The sequence below is a fragment of the Saccopteryx bilineata genome, chromosome 6 (genome assembly GCF_036850765.1).
Source record: "Saccopteryx bilineata isolate mSacBil1 chromosome 6, mSacBil1_pri_phased_curated, whole genome shotgun sequence".
In the NCBI taxonomy this organism is placed as follows: domain Eukaryota; kingdom Metazoa; phylum Chordata; class Mammalia; order Chiroptera; family Emballonuridae; genus Saccopteryx; species Saccopteryx bilineata.
This window is the reverse complement of record NC_089495.1, coordinates 200,373,546-200,390,561: the sequence shown is the minus strand read 5'-3', so window position 1 is coordinate 200,390,561 and position 17,016 is coordinate 200,373,546. Positions and strand designations below refer to the sequence as shown.

Sequence of the window (17,016 nt, the reverse complement as noted above, 5' to 3'; positions counted from 1 at the left end):
CATCAATCACACGGCAGCACTGAGGCGGGGAGGAGGAGAGTGGGGGGGGCGCATTAGATTTAAGTAGCACGGAGGCCCCCGCCCTCAGATCTGAAACCCAGCCACCCATTCTGTTTGCAATCTGCATGGCAGATGTCTCTTATCTTTGACACCAGGAAACGAGGCCTCTATATGCACAGTGAGCAGCTTCAGATCCGAGTGTATTTTTAGAACAATGAGCCTGGAAGAAGAAAAGAGGCAGGGCCTGGCGAGAGATGGATAATGGGGAAGCTAACTACTCGGGTCTGGATTTGTCAACTATTCATCAAACATCGGAGGGGAAAGTATTAGGAGTGTCCTCATTTCCATGTGGGGCGCAGCCCCAGGGGGAAGCGGCCCCGCAGGCCAGGCTCACACCAACTGCCCACATCACTTACGGGGACGAGCTACTCCCTGCAAGCCCAGCGGAAGGCGTGGTCACCTCGGTGGCCCCGGATCCGCCGGAATATAATAGGCCCAGGTGTGGGCAGAGAGGGGCGTTGGGGCCTGACAGGGATGAAATGAACGAGCCGGTGCCAGTCTGCTCGGCCGGAGTTTGAAGGCACTGGCTGGTTCTTTGACGGGCTGGGATCCTACTGCTAGGACGAGCGTGGGGAAGTCCGTCAGTAAATGAAGCTTCAAACCTGGTCCTGATTTGTCACACAGACGGACAGTGGGGGGAGGTGGCACAATTAACATGAAAAAGATCGTTCTGAGGCAAAAACACTGTTCCGATTTCAGTTAAAGCTGACACAACAGAAAATACCATGCCCAAGTGTACATGCACGCGTGTGACACGTACACAAGGCGGCATACATCTGGTAAATTTCTATCTAACATAGGTGTGTACACACTCATAAGCCTACGCCCGAAACCTAAGCGCTGTTGAGGGCCGACGCCTCCTCCCTCTCACTCCCTGCTATTCCCAGTGCCTGACACACAGCAGCTCCTCAGCCAATCAGAATGAACGAACGCTCTGGGCTCCCACCCGTATAACGCAACTCATCTGCACAATGACTGGGAGGAAGGCGTTATCACCACCCCAAGTTTACAGAGGAAGGAAATGAGGGGAAAGGCAACTAGGTCATTTGCTAAAAGTCACTGGGCCAGTAAGATCTGAACTTAGCCTTGCCCACCTCTGAGCCCGGTGCCCTCTGCGCTCGTGTACAATGGCTAGGCAGAGGACGCCGGGGGACACTCCCTCTGCCCACACACGCCGAGGACAGGGCGGCAGCAGGCAGTACCTGCCCAACCGGAAGGTGCACCAGCTGGGTTTCCCCACCTGTCAGCACCCTGCATCCCCACCCGGTTTCCGATTCAGGGGCTGGCAGGTGTAGGTAGGACAGGGGGTGGAGACAAGGGGCCTAAAAGCATTAGTCCTCCTGTCTTTTAAAAATAGGTGTTGTCCTGTTTGTTCCTTACAAGCCAGGGTCGGAGACTCACTGAATGACTTAAAACCTCCCTGCCGAGGGCAGGGGGCCTCAGAGGGTGCTCAGAGAGGCCCAGAAAGTCGGGTTTTCCTGGCGTTGAGCTGAACCAGGCTGAGAGCATGTACTACCAGAAGGAAAAACACAGACATCTGGGGTACGTGCTCGCCTCTCAAATTCCTTTCATGTTTGGGAAGGAAAACTCCACAGGCAGAAAGGCACAGGACTGTGGAGGCCCGCTGCATGCTGAGAGATATCTCAGAGGCTTCCAGGGCCGCGTGGGAATTTAAATCAGTTTAAGTTTGCCTCTGCCAAGGTTGAGATGGGGGCATGGCCCCCGCGACCGGTTCTTCTGTGATCCAGCGCTTACCCTCAGGGATGCTGCTTATTTACAGCTTGTGGTATGCCGACCCCTCCTCCGACCCCGAGTAAGATTTTCTCATTTGTTATCCGTTCAAGTTATTTAACTAGACCCACTTTGGGGAAGCTGGTTTTTTTTCTTGCATAGCCAGTTAACAGTGACACCTGGTGGCAACACGCAGCAAGGTTAGACCCTCCCCCCTCCCCCCACCCCTTCCCCAAGTTGCAAGATTTATGCCCCTCCTTACAGGGCACACTCGCCAGATAAAAGCATTAAACTGGAATGGCATCTCTGTTCTCAGCATTTACAGCCTTGGTTCTATCAGCCACCCCCTGATCAATTTCCATTTCTAGAGTTTACAACCTGGATGTAAAGGCCTGCCACGAAGGCTATATTTAATATGACAACTTAAAAAAGCAAACACAGGCTTGGTCATTCTTTGGAGCCAGGAAAAGCAAACAGACGGAAGGAAAAACCCAAGTGTGATTGCACAGAGAGGAATTTTATGGAGCTGCCCAGTTTGACGCCATTCCAGCTCCAGGGAGCTTGCCCCTCAGAGGTCCCAGCCCCCTCTCCCCATAGACGTCCAGACACTGGGGGCCCCACCCTTCCAGAGCAGCCACCGGCCTCACAGGCTTCCTCGCCAGCCCTGCCAGCAGAGCAGCTACTTCCAAAGCAAGCTGGCCCTCCACCCGGTGTGGAAGCTGACTGACTGCCCGGGCGGGGACACCGATGGCTCCTCTGGCTCTTCTGAGTGCTGTGCTGAGGCTCGAGTTTCTGTAACCCTCTCCTTACAGGGCTCCCCGCTGGGCCCAGGCAAGGAGCACAGCAGCCTTCTCTTCTCTCCTGAGTGGGCGGGGGAGGCACTGACTGCTGTGTGGGGAACTCGGAGGGGCAGGTGTGGGGGAGCAGGGGCCGCAAGGAGGCTGCTACAGCCATCTAGGTCAGAGATCAGGCTGCCCTGGCCTGTCCTGGAGGCGGGGAGGTGACGAGAGGCGGACAGTTGGAGGAGAGAGTGTGTAAGTTCGACAGGCTTCACCTCCGGAATGGCTGTGGCGTGCAAAGGATTACGAACAAATACCTGGACGGATGGCGCGGCCATCTGCTGACCTTGTTCACCAGCCCCTGCAGGTAGGGCCGTCTCCGTGCTGACCAGCCCACCCATCTCCCTCTCCCCACTGGGGAACGAGGCTCACAAAGAGACCAGGTTCCCCACTGTCTCCAGACTTCCTCTCCCATCTAGAGAGCTGATTAATTTTTGAATCAGGGTGCCACATCAGCTCCGGATCAAGGACAACACACTGATGTTTTCTCCCCTGACTTCAAAATAAGTTTGCAGATGATGTTTCTGAAGCAATCAACCTTGCACTTCCTCCCTCCCAGCCCTGCCAGAGGGAGGTCATCTGACTCAACCCCGAAAGGAATGCCACGGAGCAAACAAAGGCGCCGCCTACAAGCCAAGCCAAGCCTCAGGCTGCATTCTCCGCCTCCCGGGCGGGCATCTGAATACCAACTCAAGATTCAGCCAGGTCCAATTCCGGGTCCAAATGCTTTTCGTGGGGCAAAAAAAAAAAAAAAAAAGGCGGGGGGAAGGAAATGGAAAGATAACGAATCGTGAGTGTTAGCTTGTTTGATGGGTCAAGGATGAGGACGGGAGGCGACAGGACAGGGACTATGCAAACCAGAGCTTTGTAACTCTCGGTTGTAACAGGCGCACAAAAGGACTTCCTTCCAGATGAACTCGTTAGGTTCTTGGATTGTACTTTAAATCCTAACACAATTAGCTTCAGGGACCTGGCCCGGGGTGTGTGTGTGTGGGGTCATTTACATCCCACGGTTGGTTTTCTAAGGAGCAGGGACGTCTGGGGATGAGACGCTGGTTAGGCTGCAGGCTGTGCTGGGGAAACCGGAGTGATTCTGGGCCGAGGGGACGTGACGGGAAAAGAGACAGGAAGGAAAAAAGGGAACTGGGGAAATCAAGAGCAAAACATTGCAAAGGACAATAAATCAATTCCAAGAGATATTTCCATCACTCCCAGAGAGTGCGAGGTTTATAAGGGAGCAAGCTGGCAGCCCTGGGGACAGAGTGCCCCTCCCCCACGCTTCCAGGAGCCTAGGAAGGGGGAGGGGCTGTCCCTATGCTCCCTGCGGAGGAGCTGGAAGAGCTGCAGGGACGCTGGGCCAGGCCACACGGGCGGCCAGGGGACGGTGGTGCCAGCGTGCAGGCTGCTCCCAGCTGAGGGGAGAGCGGGGGTCAGGGGCCAGTGTGCACTCTGGATCTCGGGTCTGGGGGACGCCACCACGCTCAGGGCTCTAGCTTTTGAGAAACTAGGACTCAAGGGACCAGATACAGCTTTTCCCATGAGAGGTGGTACAGCTATTCTCGAACAAGCAAAACTCTTTGGAATGAGAATCACATCATTTCAGAGTCGGAAGAGGCCCTTTAAACCATTAACCCAGGGGTTCTTAACATTTCCTGGTTCACAGACTCCTACTATAATTGGAAGCGTGATGAGGACTCTGTCTAGAGAAAGGCACATACGTGCGCGCTCGCACACGCCCAATTCTGCGTATCATCTGTGAGGGTTCAAGGCACCGGATGCCCACTAAGATGCTCCCTGCAGTCAGGGTATACAAGATCAGTAACCCAATGGATGCTTTCCTTCATAGACGAGGGAGCAGAGGCCCAGACAAGTGCCAGGGTCACCTGGCCACCCGCCACACAGGGCCTCGAAGCAGATGGCCTCTGTCCCCTCCGGCACACCATCTTTCTGCTTTTTGCCCCTTTGACATTGTTGCTGACGTCTGCAGCAGAGGTAAAGGTTACTTGCAGAGAGAAATGCGTTTAGTAAAAGCCCCATCTCTAGTGGTTCCAGAAATCGCACCTAAATCTAGCAGGAAGACAGAGACGGGGGAGGCACAGGGACGCTTCAGCTCCGCTCGCCATTAGCGAATCATCTATAATTTAGGACGGGCGTAAAGCGATGCGGATGATCGGGCAGACGTACCTCCTGGCAGCCTCTTGTAATTTCACAGGCTGTTTGGCGTTGAGGTAAATCAAGCAGGCATCGGCCACTTTATTCAGGTCACCCTCACCTGCAGAGAAGGAACACAAAACACACGCTGGTCCCCGGACTTAATTCGGGACGTGCAGCTGCCCACTGCAGTCCGGTGACGCCGAAGAGCTAGGCGGGATGCCGTGGGCTCTCGGCTCCATCCTGCAAGTCAGAGAGACGCACCCAAGGTACGTGATAAATGAGGCCAAAGTGACATGGAAGGACGTGCACATGCAGGGCGATGAGGGGCGCGTGGCTAAGCGGACGGCGCCATGGCGAGCGTGAGACAGAGCACGGAGTGCGCGTGGGTCCGGGTGAGACCGGCTGGTACCTACCTAGGTCCAGTCTCTCGCAGAGGGGGCCCAGGCCCTGCAGGACGGCCAGCTGCAACTTGAAGGCCAGCGTGTGGGAGTACACCGGTCCGGCTCTGGCACTGGCGGAGGCCTGGCTGGCCAAGGCGCCGGCCAGCTTTGGCAGGACATCTTTGCAGAACCGGTTCCGGAGGAAATCGCCGCACGTGCCTCCCAGGGTTTGCAGAACCTGCAGAAAACAGCCCCCGCGCTGGTGACTGAGCATGGCCAAGGCAGCCAGAGAGCTACAGAACGCTCGCTAATTCAATTTCATCTGCGACTCAGCTTGAAAGGAAAAAAAAAAAAAAAAGAATTACTGATGTTAATTCCTTGCCCACGGTTTGTGATTCTGACAGTTATGAATTTGGAGGTCTCCGCTCCCAAGGTATGGCTGCTTCCACCCATAAATACAGATTACACGGAGAATACGGCAAAGGCATCCTGGGCTGGACGAGTATGATTAATCCCTTGGTTTTCCTCCCTTTTCTGTTACAAAAAGATGACTTTAAAGCAGTTCCCATGCATAGATCATCTCTTGAGTCTTCCTAACTCTCCTGAGAAGAGACTTGTGTCTTTAACTCCAGCTACCTGAACAAACCCAAACACGGAGGCCGGTGGCTGGCAGAGGTGCCCTGGCCGAGTAAGGGCAGGGTCCCCAGCGGTCAGAGCCGCGTCGCAGGGCCCCCAGTCCCCCGCGCAATCTCTCGTGTACATCACCCTCATTCCATCTTTCACAAGAGGCAGTCTCTTTGCGTGTCTCGTTTTAAACTTTCTCTAGCAGAACATATTGAAATGTTTTGCCCCGCTGCACAAGACTGAGTCCACGGGATAATAGGAATTTCTTTTAAAAATGGGTAAGCAAGGCATAACTCGCACAGAGAGCGCATGCCGACTTCACAGAGGGCCAGGCGCTGGGGCGGGGCCCCTCGGCCCGCCGGGCTGCGCGAGGAGGTCTGTCGGTGCCGCATCGCGTAGGGTCAACGCAGCCTCAGTTTCGGCGCACACTCTTAATATTTCTTCATTTCTCTACGCTCGCTGTCATTTCAGATAACCTATTAATTTTCATACAGGAAAGCAGCGCCCTTTAGTCAGATTTAGCAAGGCCTCCCTCCCCTCTTTTCTCTCTCTCTCTCTCTCTCTCTCTCTCTCTCTCTCTCTCCACACTCACACACACGTCATTTTGTGTTTTTTTGAAAACGCTATTAACAATTTTATGTTTTAAATGGAAGCTTGTTTTGATCTGGTATATGCGGAGAATCTCAGAGACCCAAATTACTTCCGCGGAGTGTCTCGGCTGCATCCCCGGCTTCCTTTGTACACCCCTCCACGTGCGTTTTCTTTGTCTCCTCTTGCTCGCCTACTTCTAATTTATATTAGCTTGCCATGGTAAACGTATCTCTGTAGGTTGCCTTAAGTGCTTTTTCGAACAAGGAAGAATATAAATAAGTAAGCGGAAACATGTGAGCTAATACAAGCCAAACTAAGAGAGAATAATACCTCACATATATGTAGGGCTTCTAATTTTTCAAAGCATTTCACCAAACCGTTCCGTTTCCTCCTTGACAACAACACTGAGAGGAAGGTGGGAGAGGTGTTCCTACACCACCTGACAACCTGAGAGTGGGTGGCCACGGGCCTTGCCCGCAGTCACGTGGCTGGCCAGAGATGCCCATGACTAAAGCCTAGGTCCCCTCACCGTGACTCGTGTGCAGTGCAGAGAACACGGGCATGGCCTCACAGACGGGGGCTCCATCACTTACTAGCAGTGTGATCTTGAGAAAATTCCTTAGCTTCTCTGAGCTTGTTTCCTCCTCGGTCAAAAATGGGACTAACGCTCTCTACCCTGCCAGGCTGTTGGGAGGAGCTTCCCGTGCGCGGGGAAGGGCGGGCATGCCAGGGGCACGCAGCAGGCGCGCACTAAACACCAACGGCCCTTTCATTTACTAGTTCATCCTGCTTCAAGGTCAGAAGGAAACTGACTTTTTCTTTTTTTAGTGAGAGAGACAGACAGGAAGGGAGAGAGATGAGAAGCATCAACTCATAGTTGCATCACTTCAGTCGTTCATTTTTTTAAAATTCATTTTTAGAGAGAAGAAAGAAAGGGGAGGGAGCAGAAAGCATCGACTCCCATGTGTGCCTGGACCAGGCAAGCTCAGCGTTTCAAACCAGCGACCTCAGTGTCCCAGGTTGACACTTTATCTACTGCGCCGCCATTGGTCAGGTCACTTTAGTTGTTCATTGATTGCTTCTCATATGTTCCTTGGCCAGGGGGCTCCAGCTGAGCCAGTGACCCCTTGCTCAAGCCAGTGACCTTGGGCTTTAAGCCAGCAACCATGGGATCAAGTTGACGACCCTATACTCAAGCCGGTGACTCCAGGCTCAAACTTGTGAGCCTGCACTCAAGCCAGTGTGACCTTGGGGCTTCAAACCTGGGGCCTCTGCATCCCAGGTCAACGCTTTATCCACTGTGCCTCCACCAGTCAGGCGGAAGAAAACTGACTTTCATTGTCTTCTTTGTTTTTCTTATTTTTCTACCATCTTCAAGCTATATCATACTGCGATCAGATAAAAGGAGAACCAGTCTCAAAGGATGCTGGTGACCTGTGCTTGCTCCCCTCTGTCCCCACAGCAGCAGGGGGCCCCCAGCGCATTACCTTGAAGGCCCTGAGCACTGCCAGGGGGTCATCGTTGGTGAGTCGGTGCACGAGCGGGGGCCAGGCGCGGTGAGCCAGGGGAAGGAGCTGGTTCCTGTGGGACTGCAGAACCAGCACACACAGGTCCAGCACGTCCAAGACCTGGGAGGAGAGAGGGCGCGGCTTCAGGGACGCAGAAGGCTTGAGACCTGGTGAGCAAGTCACCGTTTTAAAAGACTAACACTTAGAAACTCCTTAGCTGGATAAATATTTACTGAGTCCCAACCACCTGCCAAGCAGTGGCTAGGTACTGGGTGGGGACACGCAGGGACAAAATACATATGCTCCCTTGCCTCTGTGGGGCTTACAGTTGACCTGAATTAGACAACTCCCAAATAAAGGGACGATTACCAACTGCGACAAGTGCTAGGAAGGACTGCAAGATGAAGAAGCCGAGGCTCAGAAAGGTGAGCTGATTATTCAAGGCCACAGGGCTGGTGAGAGGCAGAGTCAGGATGTGAACTCAGGTCCGTAGGTCTGGCTCCAGTATTGACACTTATCATAACTACGGGGCGTACGCAACTGCTACAATGTCCCCGTAAAAGGGAAGACACTTGGCTAATGTACCAACCAGACACAGCCTGGCATGGAGCAGGCACTGGACAAGGGCCCCCCGAATGGGACGACAGGGGCGCGCTAGGAAGCGTCTCTGGGAGGTCTGGCCCAATCCTACAGCACAGGGGCTGGGGGTCGAGACACTCTGTGTGCAGTTCCCCAGCCCACCAGCCTGAGCAGGGCCGTGTGCTCTCGTCACTAACAAGAGCTTCTCGGGGCAGCTGTGTTTCCCACTCCTCTGTGGGTGGGGAGCAGGGGACAGGCAGTGTTGACTTCCTTTGGATATTACGATCTTCCGCCAAATGCTTCTGAGAGCCCTGCCCCGGGGCCCGCCCCACCGCACCCCACTGTCCGGTGACTGCAGTCACAGCTGTCTAGTTGAAGTCCTTGCTGATGGGGAGGCTGCTTGGGAAACTGCCAGCAAGGGAGGGTGTAAGATTAAGAACCGTGTTGAGGCCCTGGCCGGTTGGCTCAGTGGTAAGAGTGTCGGCCTGGCGTGCAGAAGTCTCAGGTTCGATTCCCAGCCAGGGCACACAGGAGAAGCGCCCATTTGCTTCTCCACCCCTCCCCCTCTCCTTCCTCTCTGTCTCTCTCTTTTTCTCCCACAGCTGAGGCTCCATTGGAGCAAAGATGGCCCAGGCACTGGGGATGGCTCCTTGGCCTCTGCCCCAGGCGCTAGAGTGGCTCTGGTCGCAACAGAGCGACGCCCCGGAGGAGCAGAGCATCGCCTCCTGGTGGGCAGAGCGTCGCCCCCTGGTGGGCGTGCCGGGTGGATCCCGGTCGGGCGCATGCGGGAGTCTATCTGACTGTCTCTCCCCATTTCTAGCCTCAGAAAAATACAAAAAAAAAAAAAAAAAAAAAAAAAAGAACCGTGTTTATGTTTTTCCTGGGATTAACACAGAAACAGAAACGGAGATAAGGGCTAGCGTCAGGCTCTGAATGATGGCCACTTAAAAGCACTAAAGCCTACATCTTGCATGAAGTCAGCTCAGGAAATGACATCCTTTCCAGAGAACACAGCTTTCTTTCCCTTGGGGATTCAGTAAGTCTCCTAGACTTTGTGGTTCTTAATTTCACCAAGGGGACTCGGCTCCCTTTGGCATCTGAGCTGAGACAGAAAAGACCTAAGAATGCCCCCCCACCCCCCCGCAGATTAATTCCTCTTGATGTCTTTTCCTGGCCACCACGTGCGGACCGGGAGATAAGGGCAGCTACCAGCTCATCCTTGTAGTCGCTGCCAGCCGGCCCGAGCCTCAGCTTGCCGCTCGGGGAAGGCAGAGAAGGAAGGGGCCACGCGCTGACCTTCAAGCGGATCTGCAGGCTTTTATCCGACAGCAAGTGGACGCAGCGCTCCGTCACGGCGGTCGCTATCTGGATGTGCAACGGCGGCGGTGGCTCCACCTGGGGACCCGTGTCGTTCTCGTCCACTTGGGGAGGGTCCACCCGCTCCTCTGGAAAAAGAGCATACCCGGGACAGCATTCTGTGAGATGCCCGACTTCAGCCTGATCTGCCAGCCTCAGACCAGGAACAGAACTCCCAAGGGAACATGTCTAGGAACTGACCCTAAGGAAGCCAAGCTAAATTTGGGTCAAGATCTGAGTCAAGATACTCACCAAAGCATTAACTGTAACAGATGAAAACTGGGAGGAAACTCTCCACGCCCACTCAAGGGGAGACCGCTTTATAAATCTTGGCACAGCCCTCAAATTTGTGTTACCAGGGGCTTTAGCGACAAGGGAGCATGCCTATGAAATACTGTGTTAAAAAGAAAAGCAGCAGGCCTGACCTGTGGTGGCGCAGCGGATAAAGCGTCAACCTGGAAACACTGAGGTTGACGGTTCAAAACCCTGGCTTGCCTGGTCAAGGCACATATGAGAGTTGATGCTTCCTGCTCATTCCCCTTCTCTCTCTCTCTCTCTCTCTCCCTCTCTCTCTCTCCCCCCTCTAAAAAAAAATGAATAAAAAAAAATTTTTTTAAAAGAAAAGCAGCAAAACAAAACAGAACAAAAAACCCTGCAAACAAATATTTTAAAAAGAGAAAAAGCAGGACATAATATTGCACACCCGGTGTGAACACTATTATAGAAATTTTTATATAAAGATAGAGTACAAAATATTAACAGAGATGGGGTTGATCATGAGATAATAGATGATTTTTATCTTTCCCTATATACACCTTTGGTCTTTTCTAAATTCCCATGAATAAACATTTAAAATCAAAACATAAGAGAACGAGGTTCTCTGCAGTTCCGTGGGGGCCTTTGGCCCTTTCCTCTTTCCTCTTGGTTCATCCTTGGGCTAAAGGGGCATGTGTCTGTCTTTGCCAGTAGCCTTTAAGGTCTTTTGATGGCCCAGATCAAGCCTTAGGCATGTGTGCGCGACAGAGAGCAGGGGGCAGCTTGGTGCAGCCGCGGGGAAGGGGTTTGGTTGGAGGCGCTCGGTTTGTGTTGCCGGCACAACCCTTGTGGACCCTCTCACCCCACTGAGAACGAGGGCCGAGGCATGCGGACCGTCTTTGCTTGTTGAGAGTTAAATGAGATGAATGTCGCCAGCTATCACCACCCTTTCGCTGCCTAGCGTGCTTTGTCGCACGAGAGGTGCACATTTGTAAATTAAAACAACAGAAAGTCTTGAGAGTTTCATGAAACCCAGGCCAAAATCCCTACCCTGAAAAATTTTCCTCTTTACTTTCCTCCCGCCCCCATGAGCAGCTGGGCTCACTTCCATTAGGCGAGCGCTGCCCCTTCACTCTCCCCATTTCCGTTTCTTCTGCTGGAAAAACAGAATCTTACAGAAGAGGCTGCACCTGTCTCTAACAGATGCTGAAGAGATAAATGAAACCGCATGGGTACAATGCTTGGGTTTCTTGGAGAAAGGGACCTTAGATACACAAGGTGGTTTTATGGTGGTTAAAACAAACAAACAAAAACAGCAAAAACACGCACATCAAACCAACATCAAGCCAAGCCTTCGTTCTGATGCCAAGTGTGTTGAGCGGTGATTATGAGAATGGTAAGGCTGATTTCCTTCCCTGAGGAGGTGTTGCTGGAAGTGCACCTACTGCAGAATGCTCCTTGAGGGGCGTGGGCTTTGCTGCTGGGAGGGAGGTTTGACTCAGTCAGTCTGCTCCCAGTGAACATCAACTAGAACCAGGAGGTCCTAATCGGGGAGGGACGGATTCACCGACAGTGCGGGAGTCTCACACGGGAGAGGCAAAGCCAGATGATGGGGGATCGGGCTGCCTCCCCTGCTGCAGGTCTGAGCTCTGAGCGAGGCGTGCAGTTCATGGGAGGAAGGACGGGGTCAGCTCCAGGGCTCCAGAAACGGAACTGAGAGGAAAAAGCCTGATAAGATCTCCGATCAGAAGTCTGTCCCTGGGGAAACCAGCGACCATCATTTGGAGGGTGCTTCCCCGCCACTCAGAAGGAGTGTGTGCCGCCAGCTGCATCGAGCGACTCTTTCCTGTTCCCCTGGAAGTACTGGTTTCAGTCCATCGGTCTCAGAGCAGAAATCACACTCACTCACAAGAAAGAAATCTGCTCGATTCCAACCCAACAAACTAATTTGGGACTCAGTTCAATTTAGGGTAGTTCTGAGACCACCAAGCTCATTATAACTTGGCATTTTATATTTGCAGAGGAGATTCTAATAATTTATTAATCCTTTTGTGACCTGAAGCTCCAGATTGAGCTTGTGAATAAAACAACAGGCCAGAGCTTCCGCGAGCCTCAACTGCCTTCTCCTTTATCATCTAAATTGGGAGGAAAAACACTGGACCCTCCCCCCACCAATAAATGGATGGACAAAGCATATGAATAAACAATGGGCATGAGTAGAAAAAGAAACTGTCAGGAGAGAAGCACAGAGAAAGATGTGCAACCTTTCCACCAAGCAGAGAAATGCACACTAAAATAGCAAGAACCATTTTAATTTAGCAAGAAGTAAAAACCGGAGACAGTCAATGTTGGGAAGGTTGTGGTGAAACCGGTATTCATCTTGCACCACAGAAGGGAAGGTGTAAACTGATACAACCTTTCTGGAAGGCAATTTGGTAAGCATAAAATAATGTGCATTCCCTTGACCCAGAAATCCCACTCTGGGATTTCTGAAGAAATATGCAAAAAGGAGGAAAAGGTCATGTGCATGGAATCATCCCTGCAGCTCTGTTTATTAGCGTGAAAAGCTAGAAGCAACCTAAATCCACAGGGGAATGGATACTTAGTAGCAGCTATTAAAACATTAATTATGAAAATTCTGTGGCAACATGGAGAGTTCCTTATTATATAACTAAATGCAAAAAGGGCATAATGCATTTAAGCTGAGGCTGCAACCATATACAAATAAGTTTGCAACAAAAAAGAAATGGAGAAAGATTACACAGAAAGGGAGAACGGCTGTCAGCAATGGTGGGGTTACCAGTAACTTTTCTTCCAAACTTTCGATCATAATGTTTCCTTGTTTTTACAATAATCCGCTTCAAAGAGAAAAGGAACCAGCTAAGGCAAAATAAATAATAGTTACCTTCCTCATCACAATCTGAGACGTTTCCTTCTGCCACGTCCTTTTGCTTGAGGTAGTTCAGCAAGAACTGCTCAATGTCTTCGGCTGTGGTGGTACTTCCAAGTCCTTTCTGAAGGGCTGCTGGTCTTGGGCTCAAATGACTTCCCTCCTCCCCTCCCCTTTGTTCTTGGAGTTGCCCAACATCACCTGTGTCCGGGAACCACTGGGCTGTAAATAAAGTGTTACAATGATCACCTTGGTCATTGACAATAGGAAGTAATACTTTGTAATGGAATAAGCTCTTTGCCATGGTCCATAGCCCCCCGCGTGATCGTGATCTGGGCCCTCCCTACCTGTCTCTCTAACCTTGTCTTCTAAGCACCCCCAGTGGCCCTACCACCTTCCAGTTCCTCCGGTGTGCCAGGTGTTTTCCTGCCTTAGAACTTCTGAATATGCCCCTCGCGCTATCTGGAATACCCCCCACCCCCCACAAGCAGGCTAATTCTAACTCACTTTTCACGGTCTCGATACGAATAGAACTTGACCACTAGCGCCATCGCTTGACTCCCCAATCTAATTTTAATTTAGGTGCCTTATGTGCTGTCTGATAGCACCATGTCCTTTCCTATCAATTCATCACGATTTGTAATTAGATTCAGTTTGTGTGCACTGTTCAGTATCTCAATCTCCCATTAGACTCTACGCCCCATTGATCACCCCGGGAAATCCAGTATGGCCAGCAAAGAACGAATACTCAAAAATATATGCGGGGTGAATCAATCCACTGGATTGGAGAAGATGTACAAGTGACAAAATTCTGAGGCCAGGATGCGCTACTCACTAGAAGAAGACAGACTCTCTGGAGGCTTGAGAATGAACAGTCTCACATCCCTATTTCTGATACAAGGTGCGGCAGGAGGCTGCCATATTCTCTCCAAAGCGTTTCCTTCTTCAGTGATGCTTCCCTACTTCTGATGTGTCACCAGAGCAAGCCTTACACATCACTGAACTGGGGGTTTGCAAACTGCGCCCTGAGGAGCCCTAGGGCTCTGCAGAGAGGTCTCAGGGTCACAATGGGGAGGTCCAGAGACAGGCTAAGGGCGGTGAGTCCAGGGTTTCTAGCCCTTCTTTAACCAGAGCAGCTCTGATTTCAATAATTTTTCTACACTGGGGTCCCCTAGGGCTTTGTTTCCAAAAGCTCTTAACACTTAAGGCATGAAAGAACAAGGAAAGCTCGCAGCCTGACTGTTCGCTCTCCTTGTGCAGAGAGCAGGCGGAAAGTCTCCTATAACCTTTAGCACCTGCTACCCCTTTTCATCATGGAGCGTCTGCACAGAGCCAGAGCGACAGCAGGCGGCGGGGCGGTGCCAGGATGGGCCACTGGGAGGAGCAGGGGGCGATGGGAGCCTTCAACCCACTATCTGGAGGTTCCTATGTGGAGGGCTCAATTATGACAGTTCTCAATGCCTCGTCCCCAGACGGAAGTCAGGCCCGTGCCCTTCTCTAAGGGATTGCATTCCCACTGAGTTCAAGTCGGGACCCAGCGTCTACACAGCTAAGAGTAGACAAGCTACAAAGATCATTTTCTAGATTTAAGGCTAGTGCCTGCCGTACATGAAAAAGTCTTAGCTCATGTACGGCTTTTAAACATATGAAATGAAGCTCAACTCACTCTTAATGCAAATTAAATTATAATAAGGTGCTATTTTTCTCCTATTAGACTAGCAAAGGTCAAAAAGCTGGTTAATAGAGAGTGTGGGTGAGGGCGTGGCAAAACTGGCATTCTTACATCGCAGATGGGAGTTTAAATTGGCACGAAGTCTTCGGAGAGCAATTTGATACTCCATCCAAAATTTCAATGTGATGCTCTCTAAGCCAGCATTTGTTTTAGGACTTTACCTACTGATATACTTAGACATGTTCAAAATGACCTGCAAAGATATTCATTGCAGCAATTTTTTTTCTGTGGTGGCAAAATACTGGAAACCATCAACATGCACATCAAAAACTGACTGGGTTGGCTCAGTGGTAGAGTGTTGGCCTGGCGTGCAGGAGTCCTGGGTTCGATTCCCGGCCAGGGCACACAGGAGAAGTGCCTATCTGCTTCTCCACCCCTCCCCCTCTCCTTTCTCTCTGTCTCTCTCTTCCCCTCCCGCAGCCAAGGCTCCATTGGAGCAAAGTTGGCCCAGGCGCTGAGGATGGCTCTGTGGCCTCTGCCTCAGGTGCTAGAGTGGCTCTGGTTGCAACAGAGCGACGCCCCAGATGGGCAGAGCATCGCCCCCTGGTGGGCGTGCCGGGTGGATCCCGGTCGGGCGCATGCGGGAGTCTGTCTGACTGCCTCCCCGTTTCCAATTTCAGAAAAAAAAAACAAAAAAACCTCGACTGCTTAAATCAATGATGGTGCAGCCACACAATAGAATGTGATGCAGCTGCCAAAACAATGTGGCAGGTCTGCACGTCTAGACGGGGTACAATCTCCAAGTGCTGAGGAACGTGACACGGGCGCTTTCTTTCACAGACACCTTCATGTTCTGTGGTTGTGAAGAGTCAGCCCACCAGCAGCTGGTGCTTAGGAGTAATGTCACTGGTGATGGCGCTTGTCCTCACTGTGGTCCCTCCTGCTCTTTCGTCACTGCTTATGAAACACTGTGTTTATGGTACCTCAACTTCCTACGACATGTCCTGGGGTCTTTCAGGACCTTTGGACGTTTCCCGAGACCACACTTTCACTCCCATCTTAAAGGAGTGACCGTCAGGCAGACAAGTGGCTGACAGAGCAGGAACAGCAGTGTCCGGGGCTCCTGTGATCCGTGCGCGAGCGATCAACTCCGCCTCGGCGCTGCTTACCCTGCAGAATGCAAGCGTCTTCTGGGTTACCTCCAACTTTCAGAAAAGCTATCCCCAACTGTGCTTCTTTGCCTAAGATGCTCTCTAGCCAGTCTTCCCCCCTCCCTGGTTTTCCTCTCTGCAATGGAGATCCCTTCCTCCTCCATTTCAATTAAAAGGAAAAAAAAAAAAAGCACTACATAGGATTTCTCCCTGAGAGATGACCAAAGACATCAGTAATCCCAGGCAATTCCATTTGCAAGGCTCAAGTTGAGATAGCTCCCGAGAGGATATATTTAACCGGCCTTTTCTTAATACATTTTTTTAAACCTCAAATTAACATGTAGTCGAGTTCCCCCAAAGTATGATACTAAAGGAAGAAGTCTGGAGTGGATCTGGACCATGGCTGTCAGCCTTGATCTACAACGTGTAGCTGTCAGCCAGTCTTAGTAGTGTTTCCGGGAGCGCAGGGGCCATTCCCCTCGGTCCCTGCTGACGTCCCAGGGACTAGGCCGGTACACAGGCTTCCGAGTCATTTCAAGATGAAACCTGAGCTCCTTGCCTGGGTCTTTGAGGCCCTGTGGGATTGCTCCTCGCCCCCCTTTCTGATTTCACCTTGGACCAGTCTCCCCACCGTGACCCCTCTTCCATTCTCCACAGACGCCACGCCCCTTCTCCCCTCCGGGCCTTTGCACCTGTCCTTTCCTTCGCCCGAATGTTCTTAAAAACCAAAGCCAGGATGCTGACAGCGCCGCACCTACTCACGGGCCCTTCTCAGCCTTCAGGTCTCACCTCTGGTGTCACTTCCTCAGAGAGGCCCTCCTTGACCACTCACTCATCCAAAGAGCACATGTCCACTGAAAGTAGCCTCTCCCTGTGACTCTCTTGTATCAACTGGTCTATTTTCTTCACAATGCTTAAGGTTTGGAAATGAGCGTGATAGTTTGTTTACTTGCTCATCATCTCCCTTGAAGCGGCAGGAAAGTCTCCTTCGCTGCTATATCCTGTTACTTAGCACAGTGCCTGACCTATGGCAGACATTCCTGAATGAATGAATGAAAGAACATTTATACTGCACGGGAATGTTCATGAACGAATGAACGAACACTGGGAATGGTGTTAGTTACAGGCCAGAGGACTGTCCCTGACTCAGTCACCTTCCGGGGGAAACTTTCTTACATGGTCTTGGCTTTCTCAGCTGGGAAGGTGAGGTCAGTGACCTTTCCCCC

At 51.7% G+C, this 17,016-nt stretch overlaps 1 protein-coding gene across 2 annotated transcripts in view; it reads right to left on the bottom strand.

Moving 5' to 3' along the window:
- The window catches only part of TTI1 (TELO2 interacting protein 1), a 38,716-nt gene that overhangs the window by 7,820 nt on the left and 13,880 nt on the right, over positions 1–17,016 (bottom strand). Inside the window, exons 3-7 of one of the 2 annotated variants that reach the window (XM_066237817.1) lie at positions 12,983–13,189; positions 9,763–9,911; positions 7,867–8,007; positions 5,198–5,402; positions 4,815–4,902 (exon numbers count right to left, since the gene is read on the bottom strand). In XM_066237817.1, the coding sequence (XP_066093914.1) occupies positions 4,815–4,902; positions 5,198–5,402; positions 7,867–8,007; positions 9,763–9,911; positions 12,983–13,189 (790 nt within the window). The other variant, XM_066237818.1, reaches the window with a different exon arrangement.